The 20,731-nt window shown below is 37.8% G+C and overlaps 1 protein-coding gene across 9 annotated transcripts; it reads right to left on the reverse strand.

Moving 5' to 3' along the window:
- Positions 1-9,683: 9,683 nt before the first annotated feature.
- Positions 9,684-20,003, reverse strand: LOC113275419. Of its 9 annotated transcripts, XM_026524912.1 has the most exons (8): positions 19,129-20,003; positions 18,377-18,434; positions 17,579-17,636; positions 12,906-13,076; positions 12,527-12,823; positions 12,309-12,410; positions 11,705-12,209; positions 9,684-11,571 (listed from the first exon to the last, which is right to left on the reverse strand). In XM_026524912.1, the coding sequence occupies exons 4-8, from the start codon at positions 13,068-13,070 to the stop codon at positions 11,474-11,476; spliced, it is 1,167 nt and encodes a 388-aa protein (XP_026380697.1). In that variant the 5' UTR covers positions 13,071-13,076; positions 17,579-17,636; positions 18,377-18,434; positions 19,129-20,003; the 3' UTR covers positions 9,684-11,473. The 9 variants fall into 9 exon arrangements, 3 of the variants coding, with proteins under 3 accessions (XP_026380697.1, XP_026380695.1, XP_026380696.1); XM_026524910.1 differs by having other exon boundaries at positions 11,705-12,410; XR_003323570.1 differs by lacking the exons at positions 9,684-11,571; positions 11,705-12,209; positions 12,309-12,410; positions 12,527-12,823; positions 12,906-13,076 and adding exons at positions 13,144-13,854; positions 13,939-14,008; positions 14,137-14,424; positions 14,874-17,245 and having other exon boundaries at positions 19,129-20,000.
- Between the last annotated feature and the right edge of the window lie 728 nt (positions 20,004-20,731).

The following is a 20,731-nucleotide window of genomic DNA, read 5'->3' on the forward strand; positions in this document are numbered from 1 at the left end:
TGTACGGAGTGCCTTTTGGTGCGTGCCTTTAGTAATTTTTAGGGGCGCCTTTAGTAATTTTTTCCGGGTGCGCAAATATCACTTTTCGTACAATTTTTCCACAAGAGTTTATTTCCTTGAAAATATTTAAAACAAGTTTCACTACACCATAAATGGGCTTTCACAACTGGCTCCCTCTGTTGCAAAACGGGGTCGCAACTGTAGGCAGCTGTTGCGAAAGGGGGCGACTCGAATTTTCGCAACGGAAATGTAGCTGTTGCGAATTTCAATTTGCAACAACTTAGTCTAGTTGCGACGAATTTTTTTTGCAACAACTATTTAGCAGTTGCTAAATCTTGACTGAGTCAACGGAGACTGGCCCAAAAAGTCGCGGTAAAAAATTAGCAACTGGCCTCAGCTATTGCGAATTTTTACTGAAATTGCGAAAATATTTGACTAAGTCAACGTAGATCGACTGTATGCAAGTTTAGCAACAGTTTCTAGCTGTTGCTAATTTTTGCAAAAAAAAAAAAAGGGTAGGTCTTTGTTGACCTGGTCAAAAAATAATTCCCTCCATTCTTTTTATCCTGCAACTACCCATGACCCAGAGATTCAATCCATTCAATCATATTCTACAAATAAATCTTTAACAACAACTAGAAGAGCAATTATTCTGCAAATACTCATATGCAGTGTTGCTTATATTGACATTGATATATTCAATCATACATACGAACAACATTTAAGAAAATTACAAAAGAAGAGAAGAAAACAACTATATGTTCATCTACACATGCATGGTATACATATGAGTTACTCTTGATTTCAATAAGACTAACTTAGTCTAGTGTCGAACTCTAACAACTATGATGAGAAAAAGAATTTTGGACACAAAAGTGTTGCAGTACTTACCATCTTACATTCATTAGCTCTATACACTTGTGAGCATCCTTAGTATCTTTAAATCTAACTCCCTGAGGATGGTTCTCGCATACCTGCAACCAAAAAATAACATGTAAATTTTTTACTCAATAATCAACACTTGTATTGGAACAATCTATGTACAAACTGTAACAAGTCTTGTATTCTTTGTCAATAATCTCCAAGACTCCATCGATATATTTCAGACAGGAAAATTAGGAATAACATCACAAGGGTTCTCTGCATACCTTAACTAGCTCCACTAGACCAAGTTTCCATTCATTCTGTTCACCACATGTAATCATCTTCTCAGCACCACAGTCTCAAACACCATCTGCTCATGACTTTCAATCTTAATCTCCTAACTGCACTTCAAACACAACTCCAGTTCCACTCAACAGCTCAGTCCCTGCAACTTGCTACTGCATCCCAGGCCAACAGTCCACCTGCAGCTGCAACTTCATCTTGACCAGCACCACTAGCTTCTTTGTATCCAACTGCACCTGCAATGCCAACTTGCAAATCATCTTCTCAGTTTCATGCCAACATGCCATGTGATAAAACCATATAAGGGTGAGAAAATTAGCTGACTAGACAAACTAACATAAAACAGTACCGAAGCTACTCAAAAGGCATGACTAAAGAAAATAATTTTATTAAAGTATTTATGTTATTTTACCTGGAAGACGTTTTCGAAACCATGATCTTTGGATCTAATATAGGCTGATGTCATCTCGCATCTTATTCCACCAGTGCAATACCTGTAAAGAGCGACAAAATGAATAATAAATTAGTATAGTGAATATGGGGGTGACATGTGAGATAGAGTATGGTGATTTTATGAACTCTTACATGAGAACGGATTTTCCTTGCAACTGCTCTGCATGACTATCGATCCAAGAAGGTAGATCACTATATTGCCTAATTTCTGGATCAAGAGTTTCTATATTGGAGGTTTCAAACTTCCCAATTCTTGTTTCATATACATTCCTTGCATCTAACAGAATAAGTGGTTTACCCCCAGATTGAACCTCACTCTCCAAATTATTTCCTGCATGATAACACCTCCAAAATCAACAATTTTACCATGACATGACATTATCAAATGCTTAACGGAAAAGTTCATTTCAACAATGCACTGTAATCACAAATATGAAGGTTACAACGTATTCTTATCTAAACAATACTCTAAACTATGGTAAGATAGAGAGTAAAGTCAAATCAACAGTCACATACCGGCACCACGAAGAACCGAATGAAACTCAGTTGCTTACAAATGCCTCCCAGCATTTTATATTGCTGGTGAATCCAAAAGAGGCTGCGAGCTAAACGTAACTAATTCATATAAACATTATAATGATCAATAATAAGCAACTCAATAAGACCCATATACTGCATCTCTGCTTGCAAATTCAGCTAAGATTCACATCACCACCTTACCAACAGCAAGCACACACAGCTTCGTTTCACCATTCCTAACTGCAGCTTTTAGATTGATTGGACCTTTAGACTGAAAAAAAGAGCTCAAATCAATACAACAGAAAAAGGTATGTTGGGCCGACACCATTTTGAGATATCCGTAAAAGAGCGAAAGGTATGTTGCTTACCAGAGAAAGGTCGGCAACGGCATAATCCGGCAGCAAAAAGATCAGTAAGTGTAATACCTCGCAAGAAAGTGAAATCCAAAGGTTAATATCAACAAATTTCAGCAAAAATGGGCTCAAAGCATAACCAAATGAACTTACCAGGGATTGATATACCCCGGGTGGCTACTAGCTTCAATTGACCTTACACTCCTGCACAACTACAAACATATACATATACAGGAACCACACAAATGCAAGAAGTAAAATTCATTCAATATATATATATATATATATATATATATATATATATATATATATATATATATATATTACATACCAAGTTTTTTTCAGTTAAAAGTAAAATACTTCCTTATGCATAGTTGCATAAGAATCTGCTGAACACTACATCGTAGTCTTCTTATGCACAAATGCACAAGTGTGAAAATTAGCAAAAAAAGAAAAGTAATAAGCGGTCCGAACATTAGCATAAAAAGTAAAAGCCATATATGTTTATCGTTGATATATGCAAAAGATGATGGCTGGGATATCTTCATAACTTCTCCAAAAAAACAGTTTGACCCTCCTAATCATATATATGAGATGCACATCTTTGGATGAACCACGAAACCTCCAATTCCAACATCTTGAAAGGTGCACACAAACCTGTTAGCATTTATTGTCAATTCATCTGGCATGAGAATGAGATCAAGCACTACCTTCGCATGATTAGACGCTACAGGTGAGTGACGAGGTGTCAAACTCGTAAATAATATTTCTCTACTTCTCTTTAAACTAACTAGTAGTATACGGATAAGCAGGATCGTCCCAAGGGAGAGTTGAGCAAAAGTTGTCAATTCAATTTCTAAATGAATAATGCAAGACAATGAAACAAATGCAAATATGAGGATGAGAATGATCAAAGACTCTTTCTAAGCCACAAAACGTGAATCTTATTGATATAGCTAGTTTATGCAAAGTACCTTGTTACTAATAACCCTAGAATATTTAGTACGCTCAAATATCCCGTAAATCTCCTAATTTCACCGGACACGGAAGCGCTCGACTGCCGGATTCTACTTATCAAGTTTCCTAGAAGTACGCTCTCTAGGTGTGACTTAAACAAGTGCATTAAGTTCCGTGAGATAGGCTATTCCTAGTGACAAATACATAAGCTCGACTCATCTACTAGTGTCAATCTCTACACATGGATATTTAACAAAATCCCATCGTCAATGCCCATATATCGCTACTTAGACTCGGAGCATCTAGACAATTACGGGTCGAAAATGTCTCGAATTAGTAATAGAATCATCAAACAACTATTCAATTTGCAACTTAAATAATTGAGAAATAATTCATATAATCACTTTTAGCACGGTAGAAAATGAACAATAACGGAATAAATTGCAAGAAACAGGCTTTTTAAATATCACTTCGAGTTCAAGTTCTGGACGTCGAAATCGTCCCTAATCAATATGCTTAGCTACTGGAGTTCATGGCAATAAGAATCAATGAGAAAGAAATCTGTAAAACAAAAGATATTCGAAATCAAACCACAACAGCACTAAGCTGCCAGTGGCCTTTTTCTATGTAGCGCTACTGCTCCTTGCTGCTGTTGCTGCCAACGAGTAAGGTTCAGGTCCAGTTTCTCCTCGTCTTGATTGTATGAACTGGTGATAATATGGCAGTGACCCCTTCTCAAACAGCTGATAATGGTTGTGTTGCGACTGCAAGGTGGGGATGGACTGTTGGTGGTGAAGTGATATGTCGCAAACTGATGGTATATGAACTGATGGTGACTGCGAAGATGGTGCTGTTGAGGGGATATGCAGGTGATAGTGATTATGCAGATGGATGGAGGTGCAAAGGCGGTGAACTGGATGCAGTGCAGTGGTGGTATATGATGATGGTGGTATGCACTGGTGGAGATGCAAACTATGTATGAGATGCAGATGGAAGGTGGTTGTTCAGCGAGCAAAAGCTCGCTGAAACTAGGGTTTCATGCAGTGGTGAAGGGGGGTATGTGATGATTCTGTAACCTAGGGTTCTTCTTTTATAGCTCAATGCCCTTGCTGCAGTCCCACGCAACCCAAACTCTTTCCTGACTTCTCGCTGTTGTTGTTTAACACAAAACTCTAAAGCAGATCGAACATTCCCTTCTCCACTCGGCTTCAAGACCTTACTGACCTTAAGCGACCACGGCTAACCATCAGAGCCAACCATTGTGACCAGCAGCACCAAGTTCGTTTCTTCCTTGAGTTTCTATACGCAGTCCTAACCCATTGTAAACCGCCGCAGCACCTCAGCTAAATGTGCTTGAACTGCAACCTAACTCGAGCCACTCTGCTGTGATACGAATCCTCTCAGACCAAAGTTCTAAACCTTCTTCGACAATCACAGTCCATGGCTGACTTGGTAGGAATAAGCACGTCAGTTCAGGCATTCTGAAAAACATGTTCTGTGCGTTCTGCTGATAATACAGAATTCAGCTTCCTGGTGATTCTAACAGCCATTATTTTATCTCCTTCCCTGCAATTAAGAGTTCTAAACATTCACGCACACACATTGAATCTCAGAAACATCCATTCATGGCACCCATTCAACCATAAACAGCACTAGCAGCAGCAACACTCTATCTTGGCTGTTTTCTCTTGATCAAATCTTCTCATAAATCAATGTAAACTCAAATCCAGCAAAAACCTAACTTTCCTTGTTCATTTCGGTACTCAAATTTCTTTCTTAATCTCTCCATTCATCATCTCAATCAATGTCAGCAACAATTGGTCTTCAGCTGCTTGCACGGCAAAGAACTCTGCTCAAAACTTCACCACGAACTCGAGTCATTTTCTTCAATGTTCTTCTCAACTGAAACTGGACCTTAACCCTCGTGAAACACCTTTGAACCATGGTTGGAACTGACAGCAACGAATCTGCAGGCTCGGTCGACGGCTACTGGAACAACGGCTTGGGTCTTTTTCTTTGCTTGTGAACTGAACCTGGTTTCAAAAGAGACCTTAAGCGCACACATGTCAACAGCACACATGTCAACAGCACAAGGTCATGTAGAACAGGCCCCTTTGCTGGACAATGTTGTCTTAATGGGCCGCTGGCTTGGTTTACCTGCTAGAACTGGGAAGATAGCTAGCTGCTCCTGCAAATGCCAACTGAACTTCAGTGGCTGTCTTTGTTGATTATTCCTGTGCTTTGTTACCAACAGCGCCACCGATCCCGACATTTTTCTCTATTTGTGCCAAACCATAAGAAAGTACCTAAAAACATAAAAAACAAACGTAGTATACAATTTTACAAGAAAAATAGCTTAGAAAAGTGTAAGAAACCGATACTAGAATTAGATATTTTAGACGCCTATCAAATTCCCCCACATTTAATCTTTGTTAGTCTTCGAGCAAAAAAAATAAAACTAAAATACAAAAACTACTTCTTGTCGAGATTACGGTTATTTTTAGCATAAATAACAAGCCTTTAAACTCCTAGGTGTCCCTAGTGGACGAGTTATAGTTTCGTGAAGGTTTACAAGAGGTGTACCTACAAAAACCTTTTACTCCAAATTCTAATTACTTGTGAAAATTTATGAACGAATCCAAAATGACTGCAGGAGGATGTACCCTGATGTGAATCCAATTTATATATAAGTAGAGCTCTTCTCAGAAAGTCGAACAAACCACAATACTCGGAATCTAACTAACCACAATCACACATGAATAGATTAAGAAGATGGATATAGAGATAGATGTTTGCGACTGTTGACTAAGTGAACGGTGTTTCCCATATCTGTCTGAAGGTCACTGTCAAGATGAACCTATAAATCCTATTGGATTGATATACTGGTCTGAATTCTAATATCAACTCAACTGTCATATACAAGGGAACCAGTGGTCGACAATCTTAAATCTGGATCAACTCGACTGGCAAATACAATGGAACCAACGGTCGATTTATTAATTTAACAATAATAATAATAATTTTTTTTTCTTTTTCTTTTTTCACTTCTTTTTTCTTTTTGAATTGACAACATGATTAGATCTTTTCGATCCAAGCGCATGCTTCTTTTCAGTAGATTATATGGTAATTCCCGTGGATCCTGCGTTCCACGCTTGTTTAGGCGACGGAGACAGGGAGAACACACACATATTGCTATCCAAGTGTCATCATTTTTTTTTCTTTTTTTTTTTTTTCATTTTTCATTTTTTTTATATACTCCGGTTGGTCTAATTGATCTGGTCTTTTTTTTTAGTAACTCAATCACTCTATTTCATCCTAGCAATAATAACAATTCGATGTTAGTGACCCACCAAATCACTTAGAGAAACAAAAAAATTTCAAAAATAAAAACAGAAAGTGATATGGTGACATTCCGAGATATGGTAACAACTATCATGTTATAACACTTGAGCTATGTCCTTTTAGTTAGTGGGTTCCTCAACTCCTGCAACCAAGATGGTTCCATCCACTTATATAGGTAGTGTCATCCTAAAGGCACAAGTTTCTAGATTTCGGAGTTTATAAAAAAAAATTAACTAAAGGCATCAAAATCTACAAATTACATACTACAAAATAGAGACTCTAACTCGTAGCTACTTCTGAACGATAGAGGATGAACACTATACTAGCTATTTAGTTGGCATCTAATCCCGACTCAGCTGAAATATACCTCATTGTCAAGAAAAAATTCCATCTACTTAGAAAGGCTAGTGTTTATTCTAAATTGTTCAAAAATCTCTAAAAGTTAAAGTTTTTGTATACGTCAATTTTTGTCTTATGGAACCCTACCCCCACACTTAAATCAAACATTGTCCTCAATGTTTCAAACCATTGCAAAAAGAATAAGAGGAATACTTGAAAAAGACAAGGAAGTAAGAATTGGAATTGTTCACCTGATTGACGCATACGAGTAACATTCAAAATAGATTCCCCATATATCAACAATCTGAAAATTTGAAGATCCACCCACAAAACAATCTGCATATATTGCAAAAGCTTCACAAGCATGTTAGCTAATGATGGGAAAAATGAAACTATCATCCCACGAGAGTCATCTCCACACTTAGTTCTTTCTATACTCGGAAGTGTATACAAAACATAAGTGGAAGGAACTTCAATAGGCTCCTCTTCACAAACCTGCATGGTATTAGACTCAAACACATATGGTGGATATTTAGAAGCAAGAAATTCGGATAAAATTTTTGAAGCACATAATTCCAGCCCCAAATGAGGTATCTTCCTAAAAGATGGATTAACAACTCTTTGGGAAACTAGTACTAATTTCGGAGGATCATCATTAGATAGAGGTTCATGTAAAGGGTTAGACAAACCTTGCATAACCTCATGTATTACCGGATCCTCGGTACTGCTGGACACTTCCATTCTCACATCACAAGTATCATCATTCTCACTCGAACTCTTGTTAAGACATTCATTGGTTTCTTCTATAACCAAGTCCTCCTCATCGGAAAAGAAATCAGAATCTTCCATAAGCAAATTATCGTAATCCTTATGTTCTTCACAAGTTGACTTCTCATTCAAAGTATGGACTATCTCTGAATTTTGGGCATGATGCACAAAGAAGCCATAATCATCATCGCTCTCATACACGACATAAGTCTTACCATCAATAATGGTAGTGTTTCTAGACTCAACTTCTTCCTTTTGAATAGGAGAATAATCATTATGATTATGAGTTGAGCTAGTAGAACCGTCATTATCAATATTTTCCAAAGGTTCATCATCCTCAGAATCTTCTTCTTGGGGATCTTCTCCATTATCAACACAGCGGTTAACCTCCATGTGCATGGCCCTAGAAATTGCTTGAAAAGTATCTTCCGTTGCTCCCTCTTCTTCCAACTGCACATATTGTTTAAAGAGTTTCTTTATGTTCACACGTTTTCCGCTACTATTCACAATAGGTTCTCTAGACCACGTCTCTTCCCGTTGAATGGGTGAAAGATCATAAGTACGATCCGGAACAGGTCTAAATACACTATCATGTGTTTCACTTGGTACGAAACTCGACACATTGGGAGTTGAGTTAATCTGATTCCATGTACGTCGCAAATTATTCTGCATGAAACTAGATTGGAACTATGAGAAGTATAACTATCCTCCCATCCTTGTGATTGTCCACTTACATAACCACCGTAAGGTTGCTGCGATGTATGAGAAAAATCACAAGGTCTTGTGTAATAACCATCAGAACCAAAAGATTGGCTTTGATTGTATCCCACATATGGTTGGAAGTTATTGTAAGAGTGAGATTGAAAATCAGAATTATTACCATAATATGTGTGGTCTTGTTAACCATATGTATTGTTCCTAAAAGGAAACATCTTGAAAAATTATGCACACTCTTCGTTTAGAGACTTACCTCTTGTTCCCAATTGTGCACACACCAAACGAATGGTATATGGTACCTGAAAAATAAGATTCTAAAAAGATAAATTAGTAAAAGATAAGAATAAAAACTAAATGCAAAATCAGAAAAGTAAATAACAACTCAAACTACCGACTGCTCCCGGCGGCGGCGCCAATTTTGACGAGGTGTCAAACTCGCAAATAATATTTCTCTACTTCTCTTTAAACTAACTAGTAGTATACGGATAAGCAGGATCGTCCCAAGGGAGATTTGAGCAAAAGTTGTCAATTCAATTTCTAAATGAATAATGCAAGACAATGAAATAAATGCAAATATGAGGATGAGAATGATCAAAGACTCTTTCTAAGCCACAAAACGTGAATCTTATTGAATGCAAAGTACCTTGTTACTAATAACCTTAGAATATTTAGTACGCTCAAATATCCCGCAAATCTCCTGATTTCACCGGACACGAAAGCGCTCGACTACCGGATTCTACTTATCAAGTTTCTTAGAAGTATGCTCTCTAGGTGTGACTTAAACAAGTGCATTAAGTTCCGTGAGATAGGCTATTGCTAGTGACAAATACATAAGCTCGACTCATCTACTAGTGTCAATCTCTACACATGGATATTTAACAAAATCCTATCGTCAATACCCATATATCGCTACTTGTACTCGGAGCATCTAGACAATTACGGGTCGAAGATGTCTCGAATTAGCAATAGAATCATCAAACAACTATTCAATTTGCAACTTGAAAAATTGAGAAATAATTCATATAATCACTATTAGCACGGTAGAAAATGAACAATAGCGGAATAAACTGCAAGAAACATGCTTTTTAAATATCACTTCGAGTTCAAGTCCTGGACGTCGAAATCGTCCCTAATCAATATGCTTAGCTACTGGAGTTCATGGCAATAAGAATCAATGAGAAAGAAATCTGTAAAACAAAAGATATTTGAAATCAAACCACAACAGCACTAAGCTGCCAGTGGCCTTCTTCTATGTAGCGCTACTGCTTCTTGCTGTTGTTGCTGCCAGCGAGCAAGGTTCAGGTCCAGTTTCTCCTCGTCTTGATTGTATGAACTGGTGATAATATGGCAGTGACCCCTTCTCAAACAGCTGATAATGGTTGTGTTGCGACTGCAAGGTGTGGATGGACTGTTGGTGGTGAAGTGATATGTCGCAAACTGATGGTATAGGAACTGATGGTGACTGCGAAGATGGTGCTGTTGAGGGGATATGCAGGTGATGGTGATTATGCAGATGGATGGAGGTGCAAAGGCGGTGAACTGGATGCATTGCAATGGTGGTATGTTATGCAGGTGGTATGCACTGGTGGAGATGCAAACTATGTATGAGATGCAGATGGAAGGTGGTTGTTCAGCGAGCAAAAGCTCGCTGAAACTAGGGTTTCAAGCAGTGGTGAAGGGGGGTATGTGATGATTCTGTAACCTAGGGTTCTTCTTTTATAGCTCAATGCCCTTGCTGCAGTCCCACGCAACCCAAACTCTTTCCTGACTTCTCGCTGTTGTTGTTTAACATAAAACTCTAAAGCGGATCGAACATTCCCTTCTCCACTCGGCTTCAAGACCTTATTGACCTTAAGCGACCACGGCTAACCATCAGAGCCAACCATTGTGACCAGCAGCACCAAGTTCTTTTCTTCCTTGAGTTTCTATACGCAGTCCTAACCCATTGTAAACTGCCGCAGCACCTCAGCTAAATGTGCTTGAACTGCAACCTAACTCGAGCCACTCTGCTGTGATACGAATCCTCTCAGACCCAAGTTCTAAACCTTCTTCCACAATCACAGTCCATGGAAGACTTGGTATGAATAAGCACGTTAGTTCAGGCACTCTGACAAACATGTTCTGTGCGTTCTGCTGATAATACAGAATTCAGCTTACTGGTGATTCTAACAGCCATTATTTTAGCTCCTTCCCTGCAATTAAGAGTTCTAAACATTGACACACACACATTCAATCTCAGAAACATCCATTCATGGCACCCATTCAACCATAAAGAGCACTAGCAGCAGCAACACTCTATCTTGGCTGTTTTCTCTTGATCAAATCTTCTCATAAATCAATGTAAACTCAAATCCAGCAAAAACCCAACTTTCCTTGTTCATTTTGGTACTCAAATTTCTTCTTTAATCTCTCCATTCATCATCTCAATCAATGTTAGCAACAATTGGTCTTCAGCTGCTTGCACGGCAAAGAACTCTGCTCAAAACTTCACCACGAACTCGAGTCATTTTCTTCAATGTTCTTCTCAACTGAAACTGGACCTTAACCCTCGTGAAACACCCTTGAACCATGGTTGGAACTGACAACAATGAATCTGCAGGCTCGGTCGACGGCTACTGGAACAATGGCTTGGATCTTTTTCTTTGCTTGTGAACTGAACCTGGTTTCAAAAGAGACATAACTTCATCTCTTTGTAGTTTGTATTTGTACTGCCCTTTCTAGCGCACACATGTCAACAGCACAAGGTCATGTAGAACAGGCCCCTTTGCTGGACTATGTTGTCTTAATGGGCCGCTGGCTTGGTTTACCTGCCAGAACTGGGAAGATAGCTAGCTGCTCCTGCAAATGCCAACTGAACTTCAGCGGCTGTCTTTGTTGATTATTCCTGTGCTTTGTAACCAACAACGCCAATGATCCCAACATTTTTCTTTATTTGTACCAAACCATAAGAAAGTACCTACAAACATAAAAAACAAACGTAGTATACAATTTTACAAGAAAAATAGCTTAGAAAAGTGTAAGAAACCGATACTAGAATTAGATGTTTTAGAAGCCTATCAGTGAGCCGTGAGCCGTTTTTGCTGATTCACCTGTACAAAGTCTACCAACAGCAATAGTCTCACCATTGATGTTCACCAATGAACATTTTGTATCAGAACCTACAGCTGATCGAGCTGGTGATATGGTTTCAGCAGTTACAGATATGTGAGCAGGTGAACTTGTATTGCCAGCTGAAGGAGTATGAGCAGGTGAACACGCGTGACCTTGTGAACTTTCCATATGGTTCGAGGAAATATATGAAGCTTGTCCAGATTGGATATCCTTAACAGTTTGACATAATACTCCAAAGCTTTCGATTAGAACCCCCATTTTGTTACCTACACCGTTCACCTGATGCTTTAGCTCTCCATCCCTAGACTTCATTTCAGCAACTTTCGCACGTGCAGGAGCTGAATAATCATATTGTGTACGAGAAACAGCACCAACAGAACGAACCCGTCCCCTTGTATCCTTCCCAAAAGCTAAAGTCAGCGGATCAGATTCATCTACAGAAGAACCTGAATCTTGTTTTTCCTTAATATCTAGCTGCGCCTTCTTAAGATCATCTTGTAATGTCGAGCAATTGTATTCAGTTAAATATAAATTTACCAAACTAGTGTGTGGTTGAATAAAATAGTTTAACAATATTCTCACATAGTATTTCTGCGCACTGGGTAGTATTTTCCCACCCTCTTGTGTATGGGCTTTAATCCACACATCAGAAGTGGTGATTTCTGCTCCAGGATTCCCCAGCTCCTAAATTTACATATGCGATGAGTTGATTAATACATTCATCAATTATCTACATGTACCCTAATGTCGAGAAGTTGAAATTCATAAATAACAGAACATTGTCGCTGAAGTACACATACCAGTTCAGCTCTCTCTAAACTATGAGGTTTGCGACCAGAGGTATGACTGTAATCGTATTTCTCCCTATTCCTCTTATTATCCACTCTATTTTTCTGAACTTTTTCATCCTCCTCGTTGCGACAAAATGTTTGCCAGTCTTCATCAGTTACATTTGGAGGAGTACGTGAGGTCCTTGCTTCATAAGTGGGATATGGATCATAATATGCTATTCGTAACTCCCACTTATGTCTCCTCCATGGATCAGACATCCCCTTTATCACAGTTGCTTTAGAAGTATCAGGCAACAGGAACGATATCTGAAAAAACACAGCATCTCGCTTACATTCAAATACAGTTAACATAAGTATGAACATAAATCAAATTGAGGTAAGTTTGTACCTGTAGTTCATTCCAGACATCTTCTTTGTAAGTATCTGGCACCTCCTTCCAGGTTTTGTAGGAGATAGGGACATGAGTACGAACCAACGCGCCCTTCAGGTGGCCAAGTTTAGTTGAATTCCTCGACATCGGAAGTCCATTTTCATCTACCTCCACCGCTGCCATAATAACCTGTGCCATAACAGTTAACAAGCATCTATATGTGAAAGAATCAAAAACTATGAACCTTGTAACTATCACATACGCAGAAACAGCGCAATCAAATTTCTCAAACAAAACAGAACCTATTAAGTTTGCATAAATGATAAAACAAATTTTAACAGAAGCTGTAGTAATTTCACACATTGCATTGACAGCATACATTATTTTAAACTCCAGACCCGACACACATAAATTTTTCTAAACTCTCATTGTCAGTAAAAGCTGACTGATATTTAGTAGGATATTCAATTTCATCCACTAAGGAAGTTAAGCCTTGCTGTGAATGTAAGACCACAGACAATCCCTCATCAGAAATATCCTTCGAGTAAAACACTTGTGTCGCTTCAGAGGCAAGAATAAATGGCTCATCCACAACTTGATTGATGCTTTGAAGCTTATACAAGTTAACTTAAATCAAGTTTGAGTTAGGATCAACTTTGCACCCATTAGTCCTATCTTGAACTCTGACCCAATCACAATAAAAAACTGTTTCTTCGAATTCCATATAATTCAACTTAATAATCTGCTTAATAACTCCATAATATGTAATTTCTGTTTCCACCGAATCTTTTTGCCTCGTAAATGCTCGGATAGACACACCACTGTTTTGTGATACCGTCGTCTCCTCGTACCTATGTGCAGAGAAAGTAAAGACATTTAATTGGTATTTCTTATATGATTGTGCCTTGAACTGAGGTCCATGCACTAGGCGCCAAAGTACAGAATTTCCAACTTTGGCTTCTAACAACTGTAACAGAACATTTATGTGTCAGTTGCGTTGCCAAAATCACTCATGTTTTACTTAAATAATTTAGAAGCTAATATGTATTACCTCGTCGCGCAACCAAAAAAGGAAACTCTTTGAGGTATTATTGGCGTTGTTAACATAGGAATCATACTTCCTGAAACCAAACAACAATACAAAAACAATCAGATAGACAGACCTAATAATCAAACAAAAATACAATTAGATCAACGAACATAATAATCAAACAACATCTCTAAGCTGTGGAAGAAAAAAAAAATGTACCTTTGCCAGTCCTCTATTCCAACATATTTAGACAGAACCCACCTGAGAGCTTGCTCAAACTGTACTTGAGTTAATTTTATACACTTAGCTTTACTCAAAGGCATCTCATCGGCAAACTCATCATCATCATCTAAAAAGGCTTGTCGGGTATGTTTATGAGTACCATCACCATCAGTTGACAGGTCCTCCATAGAGTATAAGCTGGCTTCACGCAATGTATACCCTCTTGCAATGCAGCCATAAATATACCTTTTATTGCGTACCAAACCTTTGAAACCTTTCATTAACCTACAAATATCAGAAAAAAAATTATACCATTGTATTACAATTAACCACTGAAAGGCCTATCAGATGGAACAAACAAACAAAATGAAGATAAAAATCTTGAAATAAAAAGAAACAATGGTTTTGTAGGATTAGATTAATAGTAAGTCATGTGTTGTATAAGATAAATAGAAACCACATGACTGAATGGTACAGAGTGAGGTAAAACTGAACACAACCAAAACCTAAGGGTTGGACAAAACTTTGTTACAAAATGTTTCAAAATTTGAGGTAAAACTGAACACAACCAATTATCATGAAAGTACCTGTTAATGCTATAAATACTTACAACTAACCACTGAAAGGGAAAAAAGTTGTAAATTAGAGTCGTAAACAACCAGTAACAGCAACAAATTAGACTGTAGAGTATTCATAAAATTTTATACAAAAACAAAATAAGTTGAAGTAATTACCTCTCAAAGGGGTACATCCACCTATACCTGACCGGACCGCAGACTAGAGCTTCATCAGCCAGATGCACCATCAAGTGTATACGGATAAGGAAAAAAAGGAGGAAAATGCTTTTCCAGATTACACATAGCTTCCACCAGACTAGCTTTTGCTCTTAAAAGACGTTCTCTGTTAATAACCTTCGCGCGCAAAATTCTGAAAAATAGACTTATCCGATGAAGAGCAACTCGTAGATCTTTACGTAGTGAAGTCGGCGTATGAACCAGCAAAGGAAACAAATGTTGCATGACAACATGGTAATCATGGAATTTGAAATTCTTTAGCTCGGGAGGATCGATGCTGACACTGCTGCGGAGATTGGAAGAGAAACCAGAAGGAACTTTTAAGTTCTTCAAAACAGTACAAAACGCAACTTTCTCCTTTGTCATGGCAAAAGTACCATCTTCCATTGTCGTTTTACCGGTCACTCATATACTTTCAACCATAATTTCTTGTTACTCCCCATGGTTTCCATGTCTTTACGTGCACTATGACTGTCTTTTGACTTGCTATTACCCATAACAGTGTTAATGAGATGCTCAGTGATGTTCTTCTCTGTATGCATAACGTCTGTAACATGAAGGACTGCATTTGAACCCCAATATGGCAAATCATGAAGAATAGATCTTCTAGAGAATAGTGAATGGTCATGAACCTGATCTTCTACATCAACAACATCTTCATTCTCGACCTCAGCTTTCCTTTTACGTTTCAGACTTGCTGCTGATGGCGGCTTGCCCTTACCCTTTTTGGTTCTAATATTTGTTACCATCTCCTGAATTTGCAGCCATGTTAGTGGCCATGGAGCTGAACCATGCTCTACCCCTCCAATGAAATGTGTTCTATCATCTCGATACTTGTGCTTCGCTGGCAGCCACCTTCGGTGTCCCATGTAACAAATCTTCTTACTATACGGAAGATATTCAGAAACTGTCCCTTCTCCGCATGTTGGACAAGCGTTATATCCATGTGTAACACACCCAGCTAAAGTTCCTAATGCCGGAAAATCATTAATAGCCCATAAGAGTCTTGCTTTCATCAAAAATTCAGTTTTAGTGTAAGAGTCGTATGTTATAACACCTTGATTCCATAACTGCAACAACTCATCTATCAATGGCTGTAAATACACATCAATGTCTTTACCAGGTGCTCTTGGTCCTGAAATCAACAAACACAACATCGAGAACTCTCGCTTCATACACATCGATGGAGGAAGGTTGTACGGACATAAAATAACCGGCCAACAGCTGTGACCAAGTCCGAAACACCCATTCGGATTGAAGCAATCTGTCGAAATCCCAAGTGTCACATTCCTTGGCTCCTTAGAAAACTCCGGAGAGAAGTTATCTGCATATTGCCAAGCTGAAGAATCTACTGGATGGCGCATAACATTCATATCTGAATTTTCTCTATGATGCCAATAAAATGCCTCTGCTATCCACGGAATGCTGTAAAACCTTTGCAACCTCTTAATCAACAAAAAATGTCTCAAAGTCTTTTGAGCAACTTGCGTAAGTTTCCTCTCATCATTGAATACCTTCTTATACCTAGATTCTTGACAAACAGGACACTTTACCAGTGATGCATGTTCCTTCCAGTATAAAATGCAGTCATTAACGCAAGCATCATAGGTTATGTAATCCATCCCCAGTTCTTGGATCATCTTTTTTACATCATGATACTTAGACGGCAGTTTGTTATCTTCCGGAAGCAACTCCTTCATTAATTCTAATAGTGCAGTGACACCATTGTCTGAGAATCCATATTGGGTCTTTATGTTATTCAATTTTATAGCAGCATATAGTGCAGTCTTCTCTTTAGGACATGATGGGTACAATGGTTCTCTTGCACGCTCATAAAAAGACCTTTTGTTGCTGCTGCTGACGCCAACATTATTGTGAACCCCACTGTGTGGCCTAGCATTCTCATCTACACTAGGATCAACATTCTCACCTACACTAGGATCAGCATTCTCACCAACATTCTCACCAACATCTCCTACATTCTCATCTACATTTCCTACATTCTCTGCCACATTTCCCACATTCTCAGCAACTGCCCTAACTGATCTTTCACCATGAAAACGCCACATTGTATACGTTGGGACAATACCATTCTTAAGCAAATGATAACTAATTTCTTAAGTGGAAACATTCCTCTACCATTCTTACAGTGTTTACAAGGACAGGAGAACACCATACTGTCACCACCATTTTTACGGATAAACTCTATGAATAAGCTTACACCTTGCATGTATTTACCAGAATTACGGGTACAACTCATCCACTCCTTATCAACGGTAGAAGACATATTTGATTACCCTATATTATGATTCCTAAAGACGACAATATCCATGTCAAAACTTGCACAGTAGTTCATCTACACCATCCATATAAAGAATAAACAGTAACCTATGCACAGAACATCAAAATTATTATATGATACCCTAGTAACTAGTACAGTAAAGATGTTTATAACATCCAATATTTGCTGAAACATACCATAACCCTACACAAATTGTACAATACTTCATCATGAGATAAATTGCTTGAATAAACTATAACAATGGCCAAAACATAACTTTATTCATGGTATAAACACAAAATAGAATCTAAACTTCACTAAAATCAACCCAAAACAAAAAACTAAGTAAAGCAGAGGACCATACCTGAGTAGCAATAGCAGCTGCAGTAACTCCTTATGAAATCTCAGATTGAATCTTCCACCTGCAGAAATAGCATAAAAATGTCTTGAGCGAACTTGAATACTCACATCTTTTATACATAGTTACCAACAAAACATCAATCGCTAGGTAGTGGCTAAATATGAAATGATCAAATTTTGGATTCAGAGTGGAGTATCTTAATCAAACGAATTCATTCATTATGCAAATTACTTGTTAATTATATAAAGTAAAGTACTAAACAAACACAAAAATGATTTTTGAGAACTTTTTCTCTTTCCAGGCCGGCATTTCCCTTTCACAACCTAGTCCAAATTCCCAAGCCTTTAGGACGGCCAGGAAAAAATGTCGACCGTGACATTCTTTTGATAAGAATCAGGCCTCTTACTTGTACTCGACACTTGATTCCAGAAAGGATAGTTCAATTAGTGCTTATCTCCACTGTCACGACCCATTTTCTCATTGTAACAGGCTAAACTAAGCTCAAACTTTTCATTTCATAAGGAAACAACTAAACTGAACCAAAGACATACTTTATTACTATACCGCGCCCGCGTAACGAGTTTCATACAAGATCGTACATTGTTTTAAAAACAAGATGTCTGTTAACAAAATTTACATAGTACAGGTTTTTTTGCTGTGTCATGAACTTAACACAAAAAGATACTAAAGTTCATGATTTCAGAAAAGATATAATCTCAGAATTTACTGTGACAAAAAGGAATAACACCTGAGACCACATTGTTTCTTTCTTTTTGTTTATTGAAGATACAAAGAACTCACTCAATCCAAAGATAGCATTCACCTTTCTCGAATCCGTCCTCTGCAGCTGCCGGTTCACCTGTATCCAAAAGACACGACCACAATGAACACGGCCCAATGGAGGAAAAACATCATAACAGAAAGAACTTCAAGAAGATCAAACTGGACAGTGATGCATAGAAGGCACACATCATACATTGCACACTAATGAAGAACATTCAATACCAGTATGCACAATCAATGGAAATATTTCGTAGCAACAATTATAACAAGAACTTGCATCTGTGTAAAGACCACAAAGAAATCTGACAATTACCTTACCTTAAAATCCTTACCTGACCTTATGATTTTAACCCATCTATTGATCTGTAATCATCTTAGTCGTCTTCACTTATTATCAGAAACACCCTATATCTCTTTTCTAAGACATAATGGAACATTAACCACTAATCCATGGTTAATAATGATTCACATCAGTACATCTTAAACCAGACATAAGTTATAGCCTATTGGTCGGTTTGTAGCATTTTGATTTCACTTCGGAATTAACACTCAGTGGCCTTTACTTCTTCATAAAGGAACTAAATCTAATTATAATTTCTAAGAGAAGCAAGCTATTACCCACACAGTTCACACAAGTTTCCCTATCTCATAGACGTTTTATCAAACAGTTGCAAAACAATCTTTTGGCCTAAAGACATAGAAGTTGAAACTTATAGTTTTTATACTCACCTACTGGAAAAAATCATCAAAAATTGAGGTTTGGTTCTTACCTGAAGAAGTTCAATCCCAATACAATCCAACCTGATACCAAGCACAGAAATCAAACGAATTTCCAACTTATCAATTTTCCTTCCCCTCCCTCTTTTAATTTCTGAAATCCCTTTCCAATTTTAGTCTCTCACTCCCTTCTTATCAAAAGACGCCCCCTCCCAGATGTCTAAAGAAGAGTAACTCATATCTCCAGTGATTAGTTGGAGCTGTCGCCCCAGTAAAAGTATAAAAAAATTACAACTACATCCTTTCGTTCTAATCCTACCCTTTCATTCTAAGCATTCAAGTATATCAAAACCAATATAAATTTTCTGAAAACGACTCACACCCATATGATTCACATCCCTGATCTTTCACATTTATCAACGATCATTACACGAAAACACTGTCAATTCTCTCCTAAACTTTAGTTCGAACCATGAAATCCTATACTAATCAATGCAAATAAAAATCAATCAAAAATAATAAAAGCTTTTCAAACTAACAATATGCGGTATATCAAAACTCAATGGAATCACAAGAATACTCATTAATCGGTAATTCTTGATATGGATTAAGGTAAATCAAAAAGGGCTAATAGTTTCATGAATAAAGAATATGGAACTTTTCACCTAGAGAAGAAACTATAGTTAGGTCAAATGCTCTTAAATTACTCAGCGAAAGGTGCAAATCTATATTAGGTGCATAAAACTTATCATCTTGTGGCAAAATCAACTTGGGAGTCGAAACTAGAGGTCATAAACTAGTAAACATGATCTACACTGTTTGTAGATTTGATCAGTCCAGTTCCACCAATGCTAGATACAATTTAGTACACTATTTTGGTAAAAAAATTGTCAAGTTGAACCTAAACAGCAGGAAAGAGCTGATTCATTGCTGTGTTTACACAAAATCATGTTCCACTAAAGTGACTGCTCAATTAGCTAAATTACATGTTCCCAACTAGGACCAACCGAGCTTCGTGCATTAAATTGCCAGCCACTACGGCTAATTTCGAGATAAAACCTATTATTCTTCGTATGATTCCTATGTTCTTAGGGACTTTGAGGAAATCTGTGGGACAATTAGAATAAAAGACCTTACTGATGAAGTCTTGAAACTTAAGATGTTTCCCTTTTCCTTGAGAGATAAAGCCAAGACTTGGCTGAACAACCTACCACCTGAATCCATTGAAACATGGCAGGAACTTATTGTTGCTTTCTATATGAAATTCTACCCTAAGCATAAAACTGCAGCTGTTAGGCAGAAAATTAGTGCTAGTGTGCAACAAGAGGGAGAGTCTCTTTATAGGTTTTTAGAGCGATTCAATGATCTCTTATCTCAGTGTCCTCACCATGGATTTGATAATATGAAACTCGTACAGATTATTTATGATGGTTTAGACTATTCGACCAAAGTCATGGTTGAGTCTATGTGCGCTTGTGAGTTCACTAGTAAAAATGCTGATGATGCTTTTACCTTCTTAGGAGCTATCGCTGAAAAATCCCAACAGTGGGAATCTTGTGTTGAACCCCCTAAAAGACTCTTGGTCAATAGAAGTAGCACCAATATGGTAGATACGAGTTTTGCGTCAGATGCTAAGTTTGCTGCTTTGTCCAGAAG

This window comes from Papaver somniferum, chromosome 4 (assembly GCF_003573695.1).
Source record: "Papaver somniferum cultivar HN1 chromosome 4, ASM357369v1, whole genome shotgun sequence".
In the NCBI taxonomy this organism is placed as follows: Eukaryota; Viridiplantae; Streptophyta; class Magnoliopsida; order Ranunculales; family Papaveraceae; genus Papaver; species Papaver somniferum.